The 19,792-nt window shown below is 37.5% G+C and overlaps 1 protein-coding gene across 1 annotated transcript in view; it reads left to right on the top strand.

Moving 5' to 3' along the window:
- Window positions 1-237: 237 nt before the first annotated feature.
- LOC103250393 (chromosome-associated kinesin KIF4A-like) overlaps window positions 238-19,792 on the top strand; it is a 32,731-nt gene continuing 13,176 nt past the window's right edge. The window contains exons 1-7 of the mRNA XM_021707998.1: window positions 238-250; window positions 539-655; window positions 1,293-1,468; window positions 5,294-5,355; window positions 14,606-14,738; window positions 16,466-16,524; window positions 16,640-16,745. Of these exons, the coding sequence (XP_021563673.1) occupies window positions 238-250; window positions 539-655; window positions 1,293-1,468; window positions 5,294-5,355; window positions 14,606-14,738; window positions 16,466-16,524; window positions 16,640-16,745 (666 nt within the window). The remainder of the gene's footprint in view (window positions 251-538; window positions 656-1,292; window positions 1,469-5,293; window positions 5,356-14,605; window positions 14,739-16,465; window positions 16,525-16,639; window positions 16,746-19,792) is intronic.

Raw genomic sequence — 19,792 nt, 5'->3', positions numbered from 1 at the left:
ATGATAGTAAAAATAATGGTGATAGAATGATTTTTAAAAATCAGTTTGGCTGGGCATGGTGGCTCACGCCTATAATCCCAGCACTTTGGGAGGCAGATGTGGGAGGATCACTTGAGGTCAGGAATATAGACCAGCCTGGGCAACAAAGAAAAACCCCATCTCTATTTTTAAAAATAAAAAAAAAATTTTAAGACGGCTGTTTATTCAGTTTCACAGCTTTAATTAAGGATTGTGATCATGGATATAAAAAGTAAATAGCTATAAGATGGTTGTCATGGTGATAGTTCTGTTTGCTTTGTTTCCATGGGAAAGGGCAAGAAGTGCCAACAAACTCAATTGTACATATCCAGCATTCAGACCTTTGTCCTTTGAACTTGACTTAAAGAGGCACTGAGCAAAATGACCAGGATTAAGAAGTTTTCTTAAGATTGACGACTTAATATTTCTATGAGGTCTTTATTTCTTTTCTCTTTCTCAGAAGAAATGTAGGTGTATGTTAGACACTTTACCAAGCAATTTAAATTTTGTTTTCTATTAGGTATTAATATTAACCGAGGCCTCCTATGCTTGGGAAATGTAATCAGTGCCCTTGGAGATGACAAAAAGGGTGGCTTTGTGCCCTACAGAGATTCCAAGTTGACTCGACTACTTCAAGGTAAATCCAAAGTGCCTCTAAAAATAAGAGAGAAACTCAAACTGATAGTGCTAAGAAAGCTAAGATGAAGCAGGTAAAAAGCCAGCTATTTGGACTATCACAACAGAGTGTCTAATTCACAAATAAGAGAGATTGCTATTGGCAGACAGACTTCTAAGATAATGGAAAAGATATCTTCATATGTCACATTGAGAGCCAAAAAATCTGTAGAGTACCAACTGTACTTAGTACTTTGCACCTGAAAATGAACTTGGTTACTGTTTATTTAATTATTAATGCTGCTAAGCAGAATGCCATGGAGAGTTAAAATCCACCTAGAGGGAGCATCTTAAGAATATTTAATCACAATTGTGGCTCCTAACTTATTTGGGCCAGGCCCCAGTTGTTTTAACCTGATTAACTGCTGAAATCACAGTCTCTCTTGAGAATGTGGACATTTGTGATAGGATTTAAACGATATCATTTTGCACATCAGAAAGTGTACTTTTTTATAGTAACACGAATAGGAAATTTGTAAATATCTGAGAACTTTTTATCATATCTTTTGAGTTTTAAGTCACCAACCTAAGTGGACAGCTTTGCTTGCATCCTACTTGTTTGATTTCATTTCCTTTTGTTGTCCTTTATTCTTTTTCAGATTCTCTAGGAGGTAATAGCCATACTCTTATGATAGCCTGTGTGAGTCCTGCTGACTCCAATCTAGAGGAAACATTAAATACCCTTCGCTATGCTGACAGAGCAAGAAAAATCAAGAACAAACCTATTGTTAACATTGATCCCCAGACAGCTGAACTTAATCATCTAAAGCAGCAGGTATAAGGGACTTAAAATTTGATGGGAAAAATTACAAGTATGTGAGTGGAATGATTGAGCTTCTGTTTCTCAGTTTCTTCTCTATCAGAAGTTAAAAGATATTGGGTAAGCATTATGTTCGTTTGAGGACCTCTTAAAGTAACTCCTATTAACATGTTTGCTGTTCATTTAAGATTGGGAATGGCATTGGAGATTTCACTGATAAAGAAGTATGAGTAGTAAGAGATGAGACGAGAGAGGTGTAGGCATGGGCCAGATCCTGAAGTTCCTTATATAACTTGTTTAAGAATTTGGAATTCAATCTGAAAGCTATGAAGAACCATTGAAGGATTTTAAACAGGAAGGTAACATGATGAAATGTGTTTTAAGGACATCACTCTAGCGAGTATAGAGAAAGTATATTAGAGGTGGGCATGATTAGAGGTAGAAAAATAAATTAGGCTGTTATAATAACCCAGGCAAGAACTATGACTGGAACTAAAGACAGTAACAATGGAGATGAAGAGAAGGGACAAAAAACAAGAAAGAGGTAGAATGTATAGGGCTTACTTGGTAGCAAATATGTGGGAAAAGAAGGGTGGCGGGAGAGAGTCAAGGTTGGTTCCCAAGTTTCTTGTTTGGACAACTATGTAAATGGTAGTGCTAATCATTGAGTCAGGGAATTCAGGAGGAAAAACAGGGTCAAATAGGAAAATGGAAATGATGAATTCAGTTTGAGGCTTTTTAATTTGAAGGTCTTGGGTAGCATCTAAGTAGATGTGTTTAAACATCGCTGGCTGTATGGGTTTAATGTAAAGAGGCCTGAACTATAAATACAGATTTGAGTCATCAGCATTCAGATAGCTGAGGTTATGGAGTAGGTGATATCAAAGAATGCCTGACACATTAAAGGTAATCACTAAATAACTGCTGAATGAGCAAATGAAGAAGAAAAAAAGGCCAAAGACAGAATTCTGGGGAACATCAGCATTTAAGGAATGGGAAAAGGAGAAAAGACAACAAGAGAGACTAATAAGTAGTAGACAGGTAGGAATTTAAAAAACCCCAATGGTTTCTTGGAAGCCAAGGGAAGAACATTTCAAGGAGAGTTGTCAAAAGTATAAATTTACAGAGAAGTGTAAAGTAAGATAAGGATTGAAGTGTCTGTTTTTTTTTAATCAATGGAGAGGTTATTGTTGAACTCAGTGAGAAGATCAGGGGAATGATAAAAGCAGACTGCTACAGGATAAATAAATAGTTAAATTGGTAGATGGAGAAAGCTAATAGACTCTTCTTTCAAGAAGGCATGGTGAGAAAAGGCAATAGCCAGGTAGTCAAGGGTCAAGTGATATAGGTCTGTGTTTGTAAAATATGGAAGAAACGAGTAAGTGGAAAAGCCACTTGGGAAAGACTAAAACTGAGAATAGAGACTAGTTGATAAGAGGCTGTCTCTAAGTAGTTGAGACTCTATATACAAATAAAGAGGGATTTGTTTTTGACAGTAAAGAGCATACCTGCACCCAAGACTAGAAGAAAAGAGGTTAGATTAGGAAGACTCACTGTAGTGGTGTCACAGAACACTACTTTGGAGGGAGGAAGAAGAAAACAAAAATTGAGAGATTTTCAGCCTTATGACCTTTATCTTCACACTGAAGTAGGAGGCAAGGTCATCTTCTAAGAGCAAGTAGTCAGATAATAGGATGGAGGGCTTGAAGAGATCACAGAAGGCTTGAAGTCACTGTTACCAGAAATGGAAGAGCATAAATTTGTGGTGGTATCAATATGACTGGTTGTGCAAAATCTCTGTAGACCTGGTAGAGGAGCTGAGAAGGCAGGCAGTTAGACTGATGCAGGTTTGAGGGGTCAAGTTTTCTTACCTTCCAGGATATAGTACTTTTTCCACTGGAAATCTAGTGTTTTTCAACTGTCTAGTGCTCATGCCCTCTCTGGCCTTCCTCCTCAGTGATAACTATTGTTTCATCTCTTTTTTTCCCCTCTTCATTTCCTTCTTTATCTCCTTTCCTCCTAGGGTTAACTGCAGAGAATATAAGTAATTTATTTGTCCACAGTATCATTTGAATTACACAATACCATACTCAGTTCTGTCCCCTTGTTTCACATTCATTCCTATTGCCAAAAATGGCCTTCCTATTCATTTATTTGCTTATTCATTCCATCAACAAATACTTACTGAACATTATTATGTGCCAGGTACTGTGCTGGGATGCATTACTGAGCAAAGCAGACACAGCTTCTACCCTTGTGGAATTTATTACCTAGTATGAGAGACAAACATTAAACACATAATCACAAATAATCATAATATATGTTATATAATTATAACCTAGGATAATGTACTATATGACACTAGGAAAGTGTGGAACAGGGTCTTCTATTATATAGTTACTGGAATAGTCCAAGTGAGAGGTACTGGTGGCTTGGACTTAGAGTTGTAGTAGTAGTGATAGAAAGAAGTAACCACTGAATCGATAAGAGACTGACACCCAGATTTCTGGCATGTGGAACTGGATATTCACAGACCTGGGGTGCACTGAAAAAGGACCAGGTTTGAGGATAGCAGATAACTAAGTGGAAATATCAGGTAGATAGTTGAATATAAAAGTCTAAAGTTCAGGAAGATCTGCATTTGAGATAAATTTGGGAGTCAACAGTTTATATATGGTAATTGAAGCCATAGACAGAGATGAGACATTAAGAAGGGAATATAAGGAGACGGTATGAAGTGAGAAGACTGATACTGAACTTTGAGGGACTTTACCATTTAAAGGACAAGAGGAGCAAAGATGAACCAAGAATCTTTGAAAACCAACTAGAAGAGATGGAAAACCAGTAAAATGCTACCAATCAAGTAAAATGAAGACTGAAAAATACCCATTGGATTTAGTAGCATGCAGATCATTGGTGACCTTAGCAAGTTATTTCAGTGGAGTAATGTGGCAAAAGTCAGATTGGAATAGGTTGAGAAGAAAATGAAAGGTGAGCAAAAGGATATGGAAACAATTTGTGTAAGGTATTCTCTCAAACTTTGTGAAAAGAAAGAAATAGGGGAAGAGAAATAGGAAGTGAAGTTGAGGAGGGTTTTTTTTTTTTAAGCTGGGAGAGACTTGAACATGTTTTAATCTTAATAGGTAGGATCTTGTAGAAAGGGAGAAGTTGAAAATACTGAAGAGGGAAAGGATAACAAGTAGAGTAAGATTCATAAGGTTACAAGAAGAGTGGAGCACAAGCAAGGAAACTAGTCTTAGGAGACAGAACAGCTTTTCTTGTGACTTGGGAATGGTAGGGAATGGGAAAGGATTCTTGCACGTGTGCTCTGGTTTAAGATCCATCTCCATGAGGCCTTCCCTTAACTGTTTTAGGGTTTTGTTAATTTGCTGCTTCTTGAAACCTAAAGTGCTTTACTATATCTAGCAATTTAGCATCTTCTGTCTTGTATTATCTTCTCCTATTTTAGGTTTTAGGCTTGTCTTCCCCAACTAGATTGTAAACTTAAGAGTAAGGAACCGTATTTTATTTTTGTGTGCCCCTACATTGCCTTAGCTCAGTGCTGAGTTTGATTTTTTTTAAAAAGGTGCTCAGTAAAAACTCATTAAGATACTTAGATAAAAGGGACAACTCACCTTCTGAGCAGTAGTTGTTCATGTAATGCTGATTGCCATTTTATCATTGGATCATCAACCCAGGTGCCTTCTGTGGTATCTATGATCTGCCTTAAATTTCTTAGGCATTGAGTAAAATTACCCTACTGCTAATTACAGTAATTTCACTGCCAAGGGATAAATAGCATTTGATTAATGACTGATTATTTTTCTTTACTTCTCCCAGGTACAACAGCTACAGGTATTGTTGCTACAGGCCCATGGAGGTACCCTGCCTGGATCTATAAAGTAAGAGTCATAGGTTAATTTTTAATGTATAGTCTAGTAGAGGCTATTTTTCCTAATAATTGTTTTCTTCTGATTTACTAAAGTTTCTGTTAGCACTTAGTGTCAAGGTAGGGATCTTACCAACCTTGCTGACTATTTAGAACTTAGCTAATTATGTTTGAAGCAACCCAATGTAATAGAAAGAACCGTGGGTTCTGGTCTCAGGAATTTATTAATTGGAATTCTACTATGGGGAAGAGCTGTCTCTTCTTCCCATTTTTTTGTCTGACTATTTAGTTATACCTGTATAGATTCATGGATATTTATTTTATTATATGGGTTAGCATTCAGTACTATCATTTGTTTTATTGCTCACATTGTTTCTGCTTTGTCCATGAGGAACTACTTTAGATTGGCTCTTGTGTTCTTTAACAAGTCCTCGAGTTTTTGTGCATTTTCGCAAGGTGTTCCAAAACCCATCTTGTATTTTCTCTGCCCCAGTTCTGGATTCAACCATGTCTCCGAGGAGTCCTGGTTTCTTTTTTTGTAAAAGGTGTTTAGAAACCAAGATTAGAGCCAGGTGCAGTAGCTCACTCCTGTAATCCCAGCACTTTAGGAGGCTGAGGCGAAAGATTGCTTAAGAGTTCAAGACTAGCCTATGCAACATAGCGAGACTTTGTCTAAAAAAATCAAAAAACTAGCCAGCACTGAGATCCCAACTCAAAAAAAAAAAAAAAGAAAGAAAGAAACTAAGATTTGAGCACTAGCACTAGCTGTGTTCATTGTTACTAGGTTTTTAATGCTTCTAGACCGTCTGAGGAGGCAGAACCCAGAAATATCTATATGTATAGTAACCCACCCATATACTCTCATTTATATTTTTGTTTCTATCTGTATGTATATTAAAAACCATGATTTTATACTGATATCTCTGATACCATTCCAACACTACTAGGTTCATTTTATTCTTCTCCTTCTCCTTATTTGTAAAACTTCTTTCTCCAACAGTGATAAACCCAGCTCTCATTATCTACAATATCTACATTCTGTTTATTCACTTGTTCAGTTCTACTATACACATAAATTATTTTCAGAATTGTTAGTCCATACTTCTGAGGGAAACACTTTTGTGAACTAGATTACAGCTTTATGTACAGTTCTTTTTGTCTGAAAGCTTAGAGTATCTAGGCAAGATACTGTTTCCCATACTTACTGTTTGTATTTCATTTTGGGTCACCCCTGCGTCTTGGTTACTTTTAATTGTTTGTTTATATTTTAGATATGTGAAACATTATAATGGATCTAAGAGTCAGAGTTATACAAAAATATGTACTCAGAGCAGAGAAATACAAATTAAAACCCCATTAATACCTTATGCCCATTAGCATGGCACCTATAAAATAAACAAATAAGTAATAATATGAATAAAACAACAGAAAATCACAAGTGTTGGCAAGGATGTGAGGATATGGAGATATTGGAACCCCTGTACACTGTTGGTGGGATTGTAAAGTGGTATAACCACTATGGAAAACAGTATGGAGTTTTATCAAAAAATTCAGACTAGTTTTACCATATAATGCAGCAATCCTGCTTCTGTGTATATATCCAAGTTAATTAAAAGCAAGGTTTCAAAGAGACATTTTCACATCCACGTTCATAGCAGCACTATTCACAATAACTAAGAGATGGAAAAGCAACCAAAATGTCCATCAGCAGATGAATAGATAAACAAAATATGTGTATATACATACAATAGAATGTTATTCAGCCTTAAAAGGAGGGAATCCTGTCACACTTTACAACATGGATGAATATTGAAGATATTATGCTAAGTGAAATAAGCCAGCCACAAAGACAAATACTGTATGATTCCATTTATATGAGGTATGTATCTAAAGTATTCAAATTCATAGAAACAAAGTAGAATGATGATTACCAGATATTGGGGGAGGGAAGAAAGAAGAGTTGTTTAATGGGCATAGAGTTTCAGTTTTGCAAGATGAAAAAGTTCTGGAGATCTGTTTCATAATAATGTTAATATACTTAAATACTACTGAACAGCACACTTTTAAGATGGCACATTTTATGTTATATATTTTTCTACAAGAAAAAAAAGAGGGGGACATCCCACAAGAAAACTAGAAGAAAATATAGGCAAACATCTATATGCATATAGGTGAAGGTAAAGAGCATTTTATAAATAAAAGCAACCACAGAAAACTAAAAGAAAAGACTAGGGAGGGGGGAAATGAGGAATTGTTTAATGGGTATAGAGTTTCAGTTTTGCAAGATAAAAGAGGTCTGGAGATCTGTTGTACAACAATGAATATACTTAAACACTACTGAACTGTATACTTAAAAATGGTGACAATGGTAAATTTTATTTTATATATATATATATATTTTTTTTTTTTTTTTTGAGTTGGAGTCTCACTCCTTCTCCCAGGCCAGAGTGCACTGACACGCACTCTCAGAGCCACCCCAGCGGCGACTTGCTGGGCTCTGGCAATCCTTCCGCCTCAGCCTTCCAAGTAGCCGGAACGCGCTGCCACGCCCGGCTATTTTGTATTTTATTGTAGAGACGAGGTCTCGCCAAGTTGCCCCGGCTGGTCTCGAACTGGCGGGCTCAGGCAGTCCACTCGCCTCGGCCTCCCAATGTGCTGGGATTACAGGCAGAGTCACCGAACCCAGTCTGTTATATTTTTTATTACAATTTTTAAATTCTTGTTTTATATACATGTATAGGGTACAGGTACAATTTTATTACATGGTTATATTGCATAGTGGTGAAGTCTGGGCTATTAGTGTATCCAATCACTCAAATAACATATATTGTAACAACTCAAACACTAAATGTTCTCAATTATAAGTAGGAGCTAAATAATGTGTACATATGGACAGTAGAATGTGGAATAATAGACATTGGAGACTTGGAAGGCTGGGAAGGTAGGAGAAGTGAGTAATGAGAAACTACTTAAGGGTACAATGTACCACAATTTGTTTTAAAGGAAAAAAAAGATACACTCAGAAGTATCATTCCCTCTTCATCCTTGCTACCCTTTTCCCATTCGTTCTCTTTTCTACCATTATTCCCCCTCCTCCTGTATTTAACCCATCTCTTTAGTTTCTAATTTAATCTTCCTGTATTTTTTTTTATATACCTGTGTATTTACTTATATCACCTTTTTCATATGAATGGTAGAATACTCTTTGTGGCTTGGCTTTGCTCAGTATTTCCTGGAAATAATTTCTTATCAGTTCAGAGAAATCTTCCTCGTTCTTGTTTATAGCTGAATAGTACCTTTATTGTTTACACGTTCATACATATTATTCAACTTCTCTCCTATGTATGCATATTTAGGTTGTTCCCAATATTTTGCAGTTACAAACATGCTGCAGTAAATTACCTGTGTTTATATATTTTTTTGTATTGTTAGAGGCTTATCATCAGGGTAGATTTCTGAAAGTGGGATTGCTGGGACAAAAGATCACTATATTAGTATTGTATTGGGTATTGCCGTATTCCCCTCCAGAAAAGTTGTACCAGTTTGCATTCCCACTAGCAGTGTATGAGAGTGCCTGTTTCCCCACAGCCTCACCAACAGAATGTGTTGTCATACTTTTTCAATTTTTGCCAGTCTGATAGGTGAGGAATGCTATCTCAGTGTTGTTTTAATTTGCATTTCTTTAATTAAGAGTGCATTTAAGCTTTTTTTCACATCTTTTATCTCTCATTCTGGTGAATTGTCCGTGTCTTTTCCTACTTTTCTATTGGTTTTTTTTTTTTTTTTTTTTTCATTCTTTGGCCCTTTTAAAATAAATTGTGGTAAAATATACATAACAAAATTTACCATTTTAACCATTTTTAAATGTGTAATCCAGTGACTTTAAATACAGTCACAGTGTTGTGCAACCATCGTCGCCATCTATCTCAAAACTTTTTCCATCTTGCAAAACTGAAACTCTGTATCCACTAAACAATAATTCCCCATTGTCCCTTTCCTCAACCCCTGGCAGCCACCATTCTACTTTTTGTCTCTGAATTTGACTGTTCTAGGTACCTCATATGAGTGAAATGATACAGTAATTGGCTTTTTGTGACTGGCTTGTTTTATTTAGTATGATGTCTTCAAGATTTATCCATATTGTAGCATGTGTCAGAATTCCTTCCATTTTTAAGGCTGAATAATTTTTTTCTTTTGAGTTGGAGTCTCACTCTGTTGCCCAGGCTGGAGTGCAGTGGCATGTTTACAGCCATCACAGCCTTGACCTGCTGGACTCCTGCAATCCTTCCGCCTCAGCCTTCCAAGTAGCCAGAACTATAGGCGTGCGCTACCACGCCTGGCTAGTTTTTTATTTATTGTAGAAACGAGGTCTCGCCAAGTTGCCCGGGCTGATCTCGAACCCGTAGGCTCAGGCAATCCACTCACCTCGGCCTCCCAAAGTAAGGCTGAATAATATTTTATTTTGTGTATATGCCACATTTTGTGTATCTATCTGTCAGTTGACACTTAAGCTGTTTCCATCTTTTGGCTATTGTGAATAATGCTGCTATAAACATGGGTGTACAGCCAAGCACAGTGGTACTTGTCTAGTCCCAGCTACTCAGGAGGCTGAGGCAGGAGATTTGCTTGAACCCAGGAGTCTGAGACTGTAGTGTGCTGTGATTGTGCCTTTAAATAACCACTGTACTCCAGCCTGGGCAGCATAGCAAGACTGTCTCTTTAAAAAAAAAAAAGATGTACAAATATCTGTTTGTATCCCTGGTTTCAATTCCTTTGGGCATATACCTATTAGTAGAATGGTTGAGTCATGTAGTAGTTGTTTTTAATTTTTTAATTAAATCACCATACAGTTTCCATAGTAATTGTACTATTTGACATTCCCACCAGCCCATGCACAAAGTTCTCCACATTCTCACCAACATTTATTTTGTTTTTTGGGGTTTTTTTGTTTTTTAAAATAATAGCGACCCTAAATTTTGCCCTTATTTTTAACAGTTCTTTATATATTAATGATATTAATATTAGCCCTTTATCTGGGGTGTGTGTAACAAATATTTTCTCCCAGTTTTTCAGTTGTCTTTTACTGTGTTTATGGTGGATTTTTTTGTAGTAGAAAAAAATGTTTAATTTTTATCTAGTAAAGTTTATTAATATTTTTTCTTGCTTCTGGACATTTTAGCAGCTTTATTGAGATATAATTTACATATAATTCACTCATGTACAACTCAATGTTTTTAGTAAATTTACAAAGTTATACAACTATCACCACACTCCAGTTTTAGAACATGTCACCCCAAAAAGTTCCCTTGTGCCCATTTGCAGCCACTCCCATTCCTACTCCCAGCCCAGAGCAACCACTAATCTCTTTTTAGTCTTTAAAGATTTGCCTATTATAGACATTTAATATACATGGAATCATGAAGTATATAGTCTTTTTTTTTTTTTTTAAGTCGAGGTTCAGCCTTCACCTTCTGGTCTCAGGGGATCCTCCCACCTCAGCCTCCCACCATGCCCAGCTACTTTTTTGATTTCTGTAGAGACAAGGTCTCTCTGTGTTGCCCAAGCTGGTCTCAAACTCCTGGGCTCAAGCAATCCTCTCACCTTGGCCTCCCAAAGTGCTGGGATTACAAGCATGAGTCACAGCACCCAGCATCCTAGTCTTTTTTATCTGGCTTCTTTCATTTATATTATGTTTTTGAGATGCATCCATGTTATAGAATGGATTAGTACTTCATTCACTTTTATTGCTTAATAGTATTCTGTTTTCTGGATATACCACATTTGTCCATCCATTTACCAGTTGTTGGACTTTTGGGTTATTTCCACTTTTTTGCTATTATGATTAATGCTTTGTGAATGTTCACTTGCAAGTTTTTATGGGATTTTTTTGTTGCTGTTTTTATTTTGGGACAGGGTCTCACCCTGTAACCCAGGCTGAAGTGCAGTGGCATGATCACTGCACACCGCAACCTCAACCTCCTGGGCTCTCAAGCAATCCTGCCTCAGCCTTCTGAGTAGCTGAGACTACTAAAAGAATTGATAGAGTTCTTAAGATGGGTGAGGGGGCATCTGCTCTATTCCTGAAATCTTTTTCTATCCTTTATTGAGATTGAGAACAGTTGTTCCTGGTCCTTTTTTTCTCTTTATCATAGCCTTGACAACTATTCATTTTTCCCTTCAGTCTTCAGGTCAAATCTTCATATGTCTTTCTTTTTAAATTGTTTTTCTTTATTTCAATAGCGTTAGGGTTTTTGGTTACATGGTTACGTTGTACTAGTATTTCTTCTGCTCTTTTTTAAAAGTCCTATTTTCCAGTCATGAACATTTCATCCCAGTGAATTTATTTTTTATTTATTTTATTTATTTATTTTTTGAGTTGGAGTCTCACTCAGTCGCCCAGACTGGAATGCAGTGGCCGCTCCCGGCCTCGCCTGCTGGGCTCCAGCAATCCTTCCGCCTCAGTCTTCCGAGTAGCTGGAATTACAGGCATGCGCTACCATGCCCGGCTGATTTTTAGATTTATTGTAGAGATGAGGTCTCGCTGCCCAGGCAGGTCTCGAACCTGTGGGCTCAGGCAATCCACTCACCTCAGCCTCCCAAAGGGGCGGGATTACAGGCTGAGCCACCGAGCCCAGCGAATACCAACTGTGCTTCTTAATGGTCAGCTTCACTTGCCTAGAACTGATATCGAGTGATATGTATGAGTTCCAGAAGTTCTTACCTATATGTATTTCTTCAAACTATTTCTGTCCCTTCCCCTCTTGTTTGAAACAAGTATGCCACCATGCCTGGCTAATTTATTTGTAGAGATGAGGTCTCACTGTGTTAAGTGCGGGGATTACAGGCCTAAGCCACCATGCCCTGCCAACAACTATTATTATTAATTGTAGTAGCATTTAAATTTTTAAGATTAGCCAGGCATTCTGGCTCATGCCTGTAATTCCAACACTTTGGGAGGCTAAGGTGGGAGGACTGCTTGAGTCCAAGTGTCCAAAACCAGCCTGGGTAACATACCAAGATCTCATCTCTACAAAAAATTTTAAAAATTAACTAGGAGTGGTGGCAAGTGCCTGTAGTCCCAGCTACTCAGGAGGCTGAGGTGGAAGAATTGCCTGAGTCTAGGAGGTCAAGGCTGCAGTGAGCCGTGATCATGCCACTGCACTCTAGCCTGGGCAATGGAGTGAGACCCCTAATCAAAAATCATAATAAATTTTCAAGGTTATCCTCAAATTGCAATGAAGACCCTATTCCTAAGTGCTAAATTTTCCTTGGAAAAATTAACTGCTGACTTAAATGTGATTTTTCCATTTAGAGAAATTCTGGACATTTTTTAAGGGAGAAAAAAAACCTTTTGAGTTAAAAGGTTCATTACTTTGAAGGCTGTCAACTTACATGAATGATGCATGGAAGTTTTCAGTTCAATAAGAATAAGGAAATGGGCAAACAACAATCTAAAATAGCACTTAAATTTACTAATAGTTTATTTTTATAATCTGCTTTTTTTTTTTGAGCCGGGGTCCTTTGTCATCCAGGCTGGAATTCAGTGGCATGACCATGGTTCGCTGCAGCCTCAACCTCCTAGGCTCAGGCAATCCTTCTGCCTCAGCTTCTGAATAGCTGGAGATACAAACAGGCACCACTATGCCTGGCTAAATTTTTTCATTTTTTTGTAGGGATGAAGTCTTGTCATGTTGCCTAGGCTGGTCTCAAACTCCTGAGCTCAGGCAGTCCTCTTGCCTTGGCCTCCCAAAATGTTGGGATTACAGGCATGAGCCACCATGCCTGGCCATAATCCACATTTTAATTGAGCATTGCTTTATAAGAGTCTTAGTAAATTCTCCACAGTGGAATCTGAGACCTTATTGTGTGGCCTTGCAATTAACTTTTTGATAAAGAGCAGTCTAAGATCTGTAAGAATTGATGAAGTTCTTAAGATGGGCGAGAGGGCATCTACTCTGTTCCTGAAATCCTTTTCTATCCTTTATTGAGATTGAAAACAGCTGTTCCCGGTCCTTTTTTCCTCTTTATCATAGTCTTGACAACTATTCATTTTTCCCTTCAGTCTTCTTCAGATCAAATCTTCATACTTCTTCTGATCTTTTTTTTTTTATTACAAGTCCTATTTTCCGGTCTTGAACATTTCATCCCAGTGGATTTTTTTTTAAACCAACTGTGCCTCTTTTTGGTCTGCTTTACTAGTCTGGAACTGACATTGAGAAATATGTATAAGTTCCAGAAGTTCTTATCTATATGTATTTCTTCAAACTATTTCTGTCCCTTCCCCTCCTATTTGAAACAGACAGCATTGTTGCCACCACTCACTCTAAGCAATTTAAATAGGCAAATGAACAGTAGGGTATGGGTCATCATTTTCAAGCAAAGCAAACATTTAGATGGGAGCACTTATTTATAAAGAATTGTGAAGTTTGCTCTTAGTGGCCACTGGTCATCATTTTAACATTCTGACTTCTTAAATGCTAATTCGCTAAACTTTACAGTAAATGGATAATTAACTTGTGTTGATGAGGTTAGAGTTCATGTGACAATTCTACTTTCTTCCCTACTTTCCTAACCTTTAATGAAGGGTTGAGGGTGGGAAGACAAGGGAGAAAACATATATTTTAGCTACTGTGCCATCACTTCTTACCTATAGGATAAAAATAGAAAGATCCTAAACCAGCCGGGGCTAGGTGGCTCAGCCTGTAATCCTGCACTTTGGGAGGCTGAGGTGAGTGGATTGCCTGAGCCCATGGGTTCGAGACCCCACTGGGTAACTTGGCGAGACCTCATCTCTACAATAAATAAAAAAAATTAGCCGAGCGTGGTAGCACACGCCTGTAGTTCCAGCTACTTGGAAGGCTGAGGCAGAAGGATCGCCGGAGCCCAGCAGGTCGAGGCTGCAGTGGCCGGAAGCGGACACTGCACTCCAATCTGGGCGACAGAGTGAGACTCCAACTCAAAAAGAAAAATCCTCAACCAAGAGCCAAGGTAGCTGTTATAATCACATCTTTTGTAACCATTTCTGACGCTGAATTATTACCTTCCTCCAAAACATCAAGGTACTTCAGGGATGTGTTTCTTGTTCATTCAATATACTATCTGACTAGAAAGACAGGTTGGGTTGGATATATGTTTCTAAGACTTTTGTGGGGAAATTTTACCCCAATCCCCCTACCTACCCAAAAGGCCTGTGGGATATATTTTTTATGTAGGTGTTATCAATCAGGTATTCTTCTAATAACATGTTACTTACTTCGTTTTAGTGTGGAACCATCAGAGAATCTGCAATCCCTGATGGAGAAGAATCAGTCCCTGGTAAAAGAAAATGAAAAATTAAGTCGTGGTCTGAGCGAGGCAGCTGGTCAGACAGCCCAGATATTGGAAAGGATCATTTTGGTGAGGCTCCAAGATTAAGCTACTAGGAATATGGACATTTTAGCCTTGGTTTCTAAAATATTTAACATGCTTTTCATTATGAAAGATAAGTTATGTGGAAGGAAATGTATTTATATCACCATATCCTCCAGGGAGACCCCTCTGGGGTAAATACATGGGCTTGTAATCAAACATAAAAAAAGTTAAAAGAATTGTACAGTGTATTACCTATGTATTCACCACAAAGAATCTACATGAATCTCATTTTAAAATAGATTTGTTCTAAAATATCAGAATGAAAAGAATCAAGTTCTTCTTTCACTTTGTCTTGCCTAATCTTTATCCATAATACCAAGTAATTGTTCCCTTACTAAGATTTTTCTTCTTCTCTCTCCCTTCTCCGAATGTTGTCACATTTTATATCCCATCCTAACATCTGCCATGGTAAACTGTAACAGCTGGAAAATTAATTTTAATTCATTTTCCATATGATAATTTCTAAATAGTGGATCACTATGTAACTAATTACACCAGTTCTGACTCCTACTGTCTGTCTGTCTGATAGTAACCTCCTGAATCAGTGTCTGCTAGCTCAATCACTAAAGTTTTTCTACTAGTCTAAGTACAACTCAATCTTTGATAGCACAACTAATTCCAGAAGCAAAAATGAGCTTCCACCAAAATGTAATTGAACGTTTGTAACTTTTACACCTTCAGGCATTGCATCAGTGTGCTCTCTTACAAGGAAGGGTAAGCTGGTTAAAGATTTCTTCAAAATGGACTAAATCCTACCTCCATTGTGTTATTCATTACTAGCAGAAGGGTGAAAATGGGATCTAGAGATTTATATATACAGTTTTTTGTCTCTAGTGCTGGGTATTTTATGCCTTTGAAGTAACTCTAGAAGCCATGTTTCACATGTATGTACATGTGGCTGATGTAACAGAGAGTACTTGTTAGTCTAGCCACATACCCATCTGAGCTTTATGAGGTTGTTACAATGGCTGCTGATAGGCTTATTATTTGATATTCTGTCAGAACTTCATAACAATCATAACATTTTTGTCCTATATAAAGTATTCTTTCAAATCTGTTAGAGCATCCAGCATGTAACAAACACTGTGATTGAAATAAAACTGAAAATATCAATCACCCTTTCCAAAACATAGCTGGCTTCTGCCATTTCTTCTTTCTCTACCATCATTCTTATGTCTTATTCTTTTTCTTGCTGTCTTTTGCTAAAACTAGTCTACCATATCAGATAATGTAACATAAAATATATATATATAACTCAGCTTAAGTTTAGTGTGAGGCCCTTTTATGTTTTAAATGCCCTTATGCCAGGTCTAGGGAACAGTATCATATAGGAGACAGTTTAATGTAAGTGATTTTTTTTGCAAACAGCAGGGAGTTACATGCCAGGAAGTATTACTTTTTTCTCCCAGTTACAAAATTCCCTATAGAATTAAGGCTTCACAGTCCACCCCATAGTCTGAGCTTCATGGAAAGCATAAAACCCAGCTGCTTGGATGCTATTTTTTAGTAGCTCTTGTTGAAGGGCTAATTTTCATGACTTTGTTATAAAATACATTGATCACTAAATATCCAAAGCCTTCTAAATGTACCTCTATTGCAGCAAAGGAGGCAATCCCTCTCACCTGGGTTTTATTCCGTAGGAATAGGAGAAAGTGTAAATCCGTAAAGCTGTCAAGAACTGCCACTGATGATTTTGTGGGTCTTTGTTGCAGACAGAACAAGCAAATGAAAAAATGAACGCCAAGCTAGAAGAGCTCAGGCAGCATGCAGCGTAAGTTTCCTACTCGATATTTGTTAGCAACCTCTGCCACCTTAGTATGTAATCATGAATCCTCTGGCCTTTGTGGTATGATTAACCTTTGGGTTCTTTCTGTCTGAATTTACAGCTGCAAACTGGATCTTCAAAAGCTAGTGGAGACTTTGGAAGACCAGGAATTAAAAGAAAATTTAGAGATAATTTGTAACCTGCAACAATTGATTGCCCAGTTATCGGTAAGCCAAGTAGAGGCAATGTAAATAGGCTTAACACTTTCATTTGTTTTTTGTTTTTTTTGAGTTGGAGTCTCACTCTGTCACCCAGACTGGAGTGCAGTGGCCGCTCCCGGCCACCGCAGCCTCGACCTGCTGGACTCCAGTGATCCTTCCGCCTCAGCCTTCCAAGTAGCGGGAACTATAGGTGTGCGCTACCATGCCTGGCTAATTTTTTGATTTATTGTAGAGATGAGGTCTCACCAAGTTGCCCAGACGGGTCTCAAACCCGCAGGTTCAGGCAATCCATTCACCTCAACCTCCCAAGGCGTAGGATTACAGAGTGAGCCACCAAGCCCGGCTTCATTTGTTTATTTTGATGCATATAAGCCTTTCTAACTCTGTGCCTTTTGCCTAAACAACTAGATTGTGAACTGCTTGAGAACAGAAGTCATGGATCATATGATTGGGATATTGAGTTTGTTAAGGCAAAAGCACTCACAGGTTACATATGCAATGGCACATTAGTATTTCAATATTCTAATCAAATATTAGAAGCAACAACATACCCACGCAAAATTGCCTAGGTATCAAGAGCAGCAGTCATTGACTTGTTATCCTATCAATATAGGCTAACTTAGAGGCCTCATATCATATCCCAATTTTAAATAAGCTGTGTTTTGGCAGGTAGCTTAGAGCAACCAGGGAATACCATAACTCTCTTTTATAACCAATAATAAGTAAATTTAAAAGCTTGTTCTATCATAAGTTTGCATTTTTATCTATATTGAGAACTATTATAGTTGTAGATGTGTTTTGGGGGTGCAGGTGATTATTTGTCATTTTTGTCAGAAGAGATTCTCACAATTTCACCATCTCTAAAAATCTATTTTTATTTGTGGTGTTCCTTCTCTGAATTAGTCTTTAGGTATATATGCTATTTTTAAAAATTGAAATCATACTATAACATACTTAAGGGGTTAGGGTTGGTTTTGTTCTAGCTATATTCGCTTATTTATTATTCTGAAATAGTAATGTGTATGTAAATGCCTGGTAGTAATTCCTTTTCTTGGGCAGAGGTTTTAATTTTACCAGAACCAAGTTCCTCATCCCTGGTCTTATCCAGTGTTTTCTAGAGTTGTCAATAGTGTGTCACAAAATCTTCCACACATAGATTTATTCTTAAAGAGTAAATGAAAAAAAGTACCATATATATTGTTGGGGGAAGGTTATGATGGCCAGCCCTAAGAAATTAAATAAGTAAACTCCCAAAAGAATATTGGGCAGTGTTTTAGAATAAGAAGCGTTGTATAAAACTATCGTGTGAGCAGTTCAAGATGACAGTTCATTTATCTAACAAACAGGGCACAAGTAATTGAGAACCTGGGCTCTAGAGCCAGACAGATAGGTTTGAAACCAATTCTGCCAATTATTAGTTGGTAACCTTGCTAAGTGCTGTATTACTGTCAAAAGAAAATAATTTAAGTGATTCAAATAGGAATTAAAAGCATTATTCAGCAGATGTACTCAGGGAACACCTGAACTCCAGGTGATATCCCAAGTTGAAGCAAGGTTGAAGTTTTATAGGAGAAGAAAGGGGTATGTGTCCTTGTGGTTTGGCTCAGGTAACAATGTTTTATGTTAACTGCTGTGAAACTTTTTGTTGGAGATTATTTCATTTGTTATACCTCTTCCTCGGAAACATACTGGTACAATCCTATCCTGATAACTATCGTATTTCAAGAATTGTTCTTATAAGCCTTGTATGAGCAATATGAACAAAGTGCAGTGGGAGCATAAAATAAGGGGTGATTGTTAGTCTAGAAAATCCAAGAGGGCATCAAAATAGAAACTGGGTCCAAAAAGTGAATGGGACTTTGCCATGCAGACAAAAGGGAATGAACAATCTATATATGTATATAGGAAAAGGTATATGCAAAAGCAAAGAGGTATGAAAGCTTAGAAAATGCAAAGAACTTTATTGTGGCTGAAGTGTGGCATACATTTTAAAGAATGGCTATCTCAAGGTTAAACTTCAGTGTCCATAATTCCACTCAAATCTAGCAGAAACATCTGTTATATGAAAACTTTGTGTGAACTACCTCAGAATTAAGTTAATCTAGGCTGCAGAAGCCTACTAGTGCCAAAACTTACAAGCTCAAAGATAGTGACCCAGGACATTCACCATTCATTGTTCATAGCTACCACACCAATCTTAGAGGATTTTGTGTCACCTCATCTCTTGGACTTTGAGTCACATGGGAAAAATAAAGGAAACCCATGGAACCAAGTTAATGAAATAAGATAAAACGTCCTCAGTGAGGTTCTGGCAATATGACTGGTGCTTGGTGTGCCTATAGACTGAGGAAGTTGCTAGTGATGGCTGGCTCAGAGGAACTCTAGAATTGCTGTCTGCCACCACTAAAATGCACTCGGCACACACAGTAGGGGGGTGCTAAAGATTGCCACAAGCTGATAAAGATCCTGGCTTCCATCCACAGTCACAGTTAGGCAGAGTAAATCCTTTTATCCAGCACTCCTACTGGACTCTTGAATTAGAGTTCTCGACATCTATTGTTTGGAGATCCTCCCAGCTATTTATTTTTTGGAAATACACAACAACATATCCTGTGGGTTTTATTATTAAGACTCAATACAGTGAAAGTAAAATGTTTCAAATTTAAATGCTTATGCCCTTCATTCTGGACTTAAACTATTTTTATTTAAAGTGACAGGTGAATACCCCCTTTTCTGTTTTGAAGGCAACCATTGTTCCTGGATATTCCTCCTGGGGCTTTAAGTGCTAAACTGTGCCATTTCTTCCTTTAAAATATAATTCAAGCAGACCTCCTTGTTGTAGTTACCTGTGAGGAAATTCATGCAGTGCTTTCAGTTCCCACAAAATCAAATATTTTTTTTGTTTATATCCTTTCTTCTAAGACCAATTCCATAAAAAACATTTTGCTTGCCCCATAAGGGTACAGCCTACACTTCATCTTGGAGGATATTGCTGGTTAATGTAGCACAATGTACCCTAGCCTTGTTCCCCTAATCATCACCTTTATTAAATC

The sequence above is a fragment of the Carlito syrichta genome, unplaced genomic scaffold (genome assembly GCF_000164805.1).
Source record: "Carlito syrichta isolate Samal-C Ts95f unplaced genomic scaffold, Tarsius_syrichta-2.0.1 Scaffold130390, whole genome shotgun sequence".
Classification (NCBI taxonomy): Eukaryota; Metazoa; Chordata; class Mammalia; order Primates; family Tarsiidae; genus Carlito; species Carlito syrichta.
This window is presented reverse-complemented; position numbering and strand designations above follow the sequence as displayed.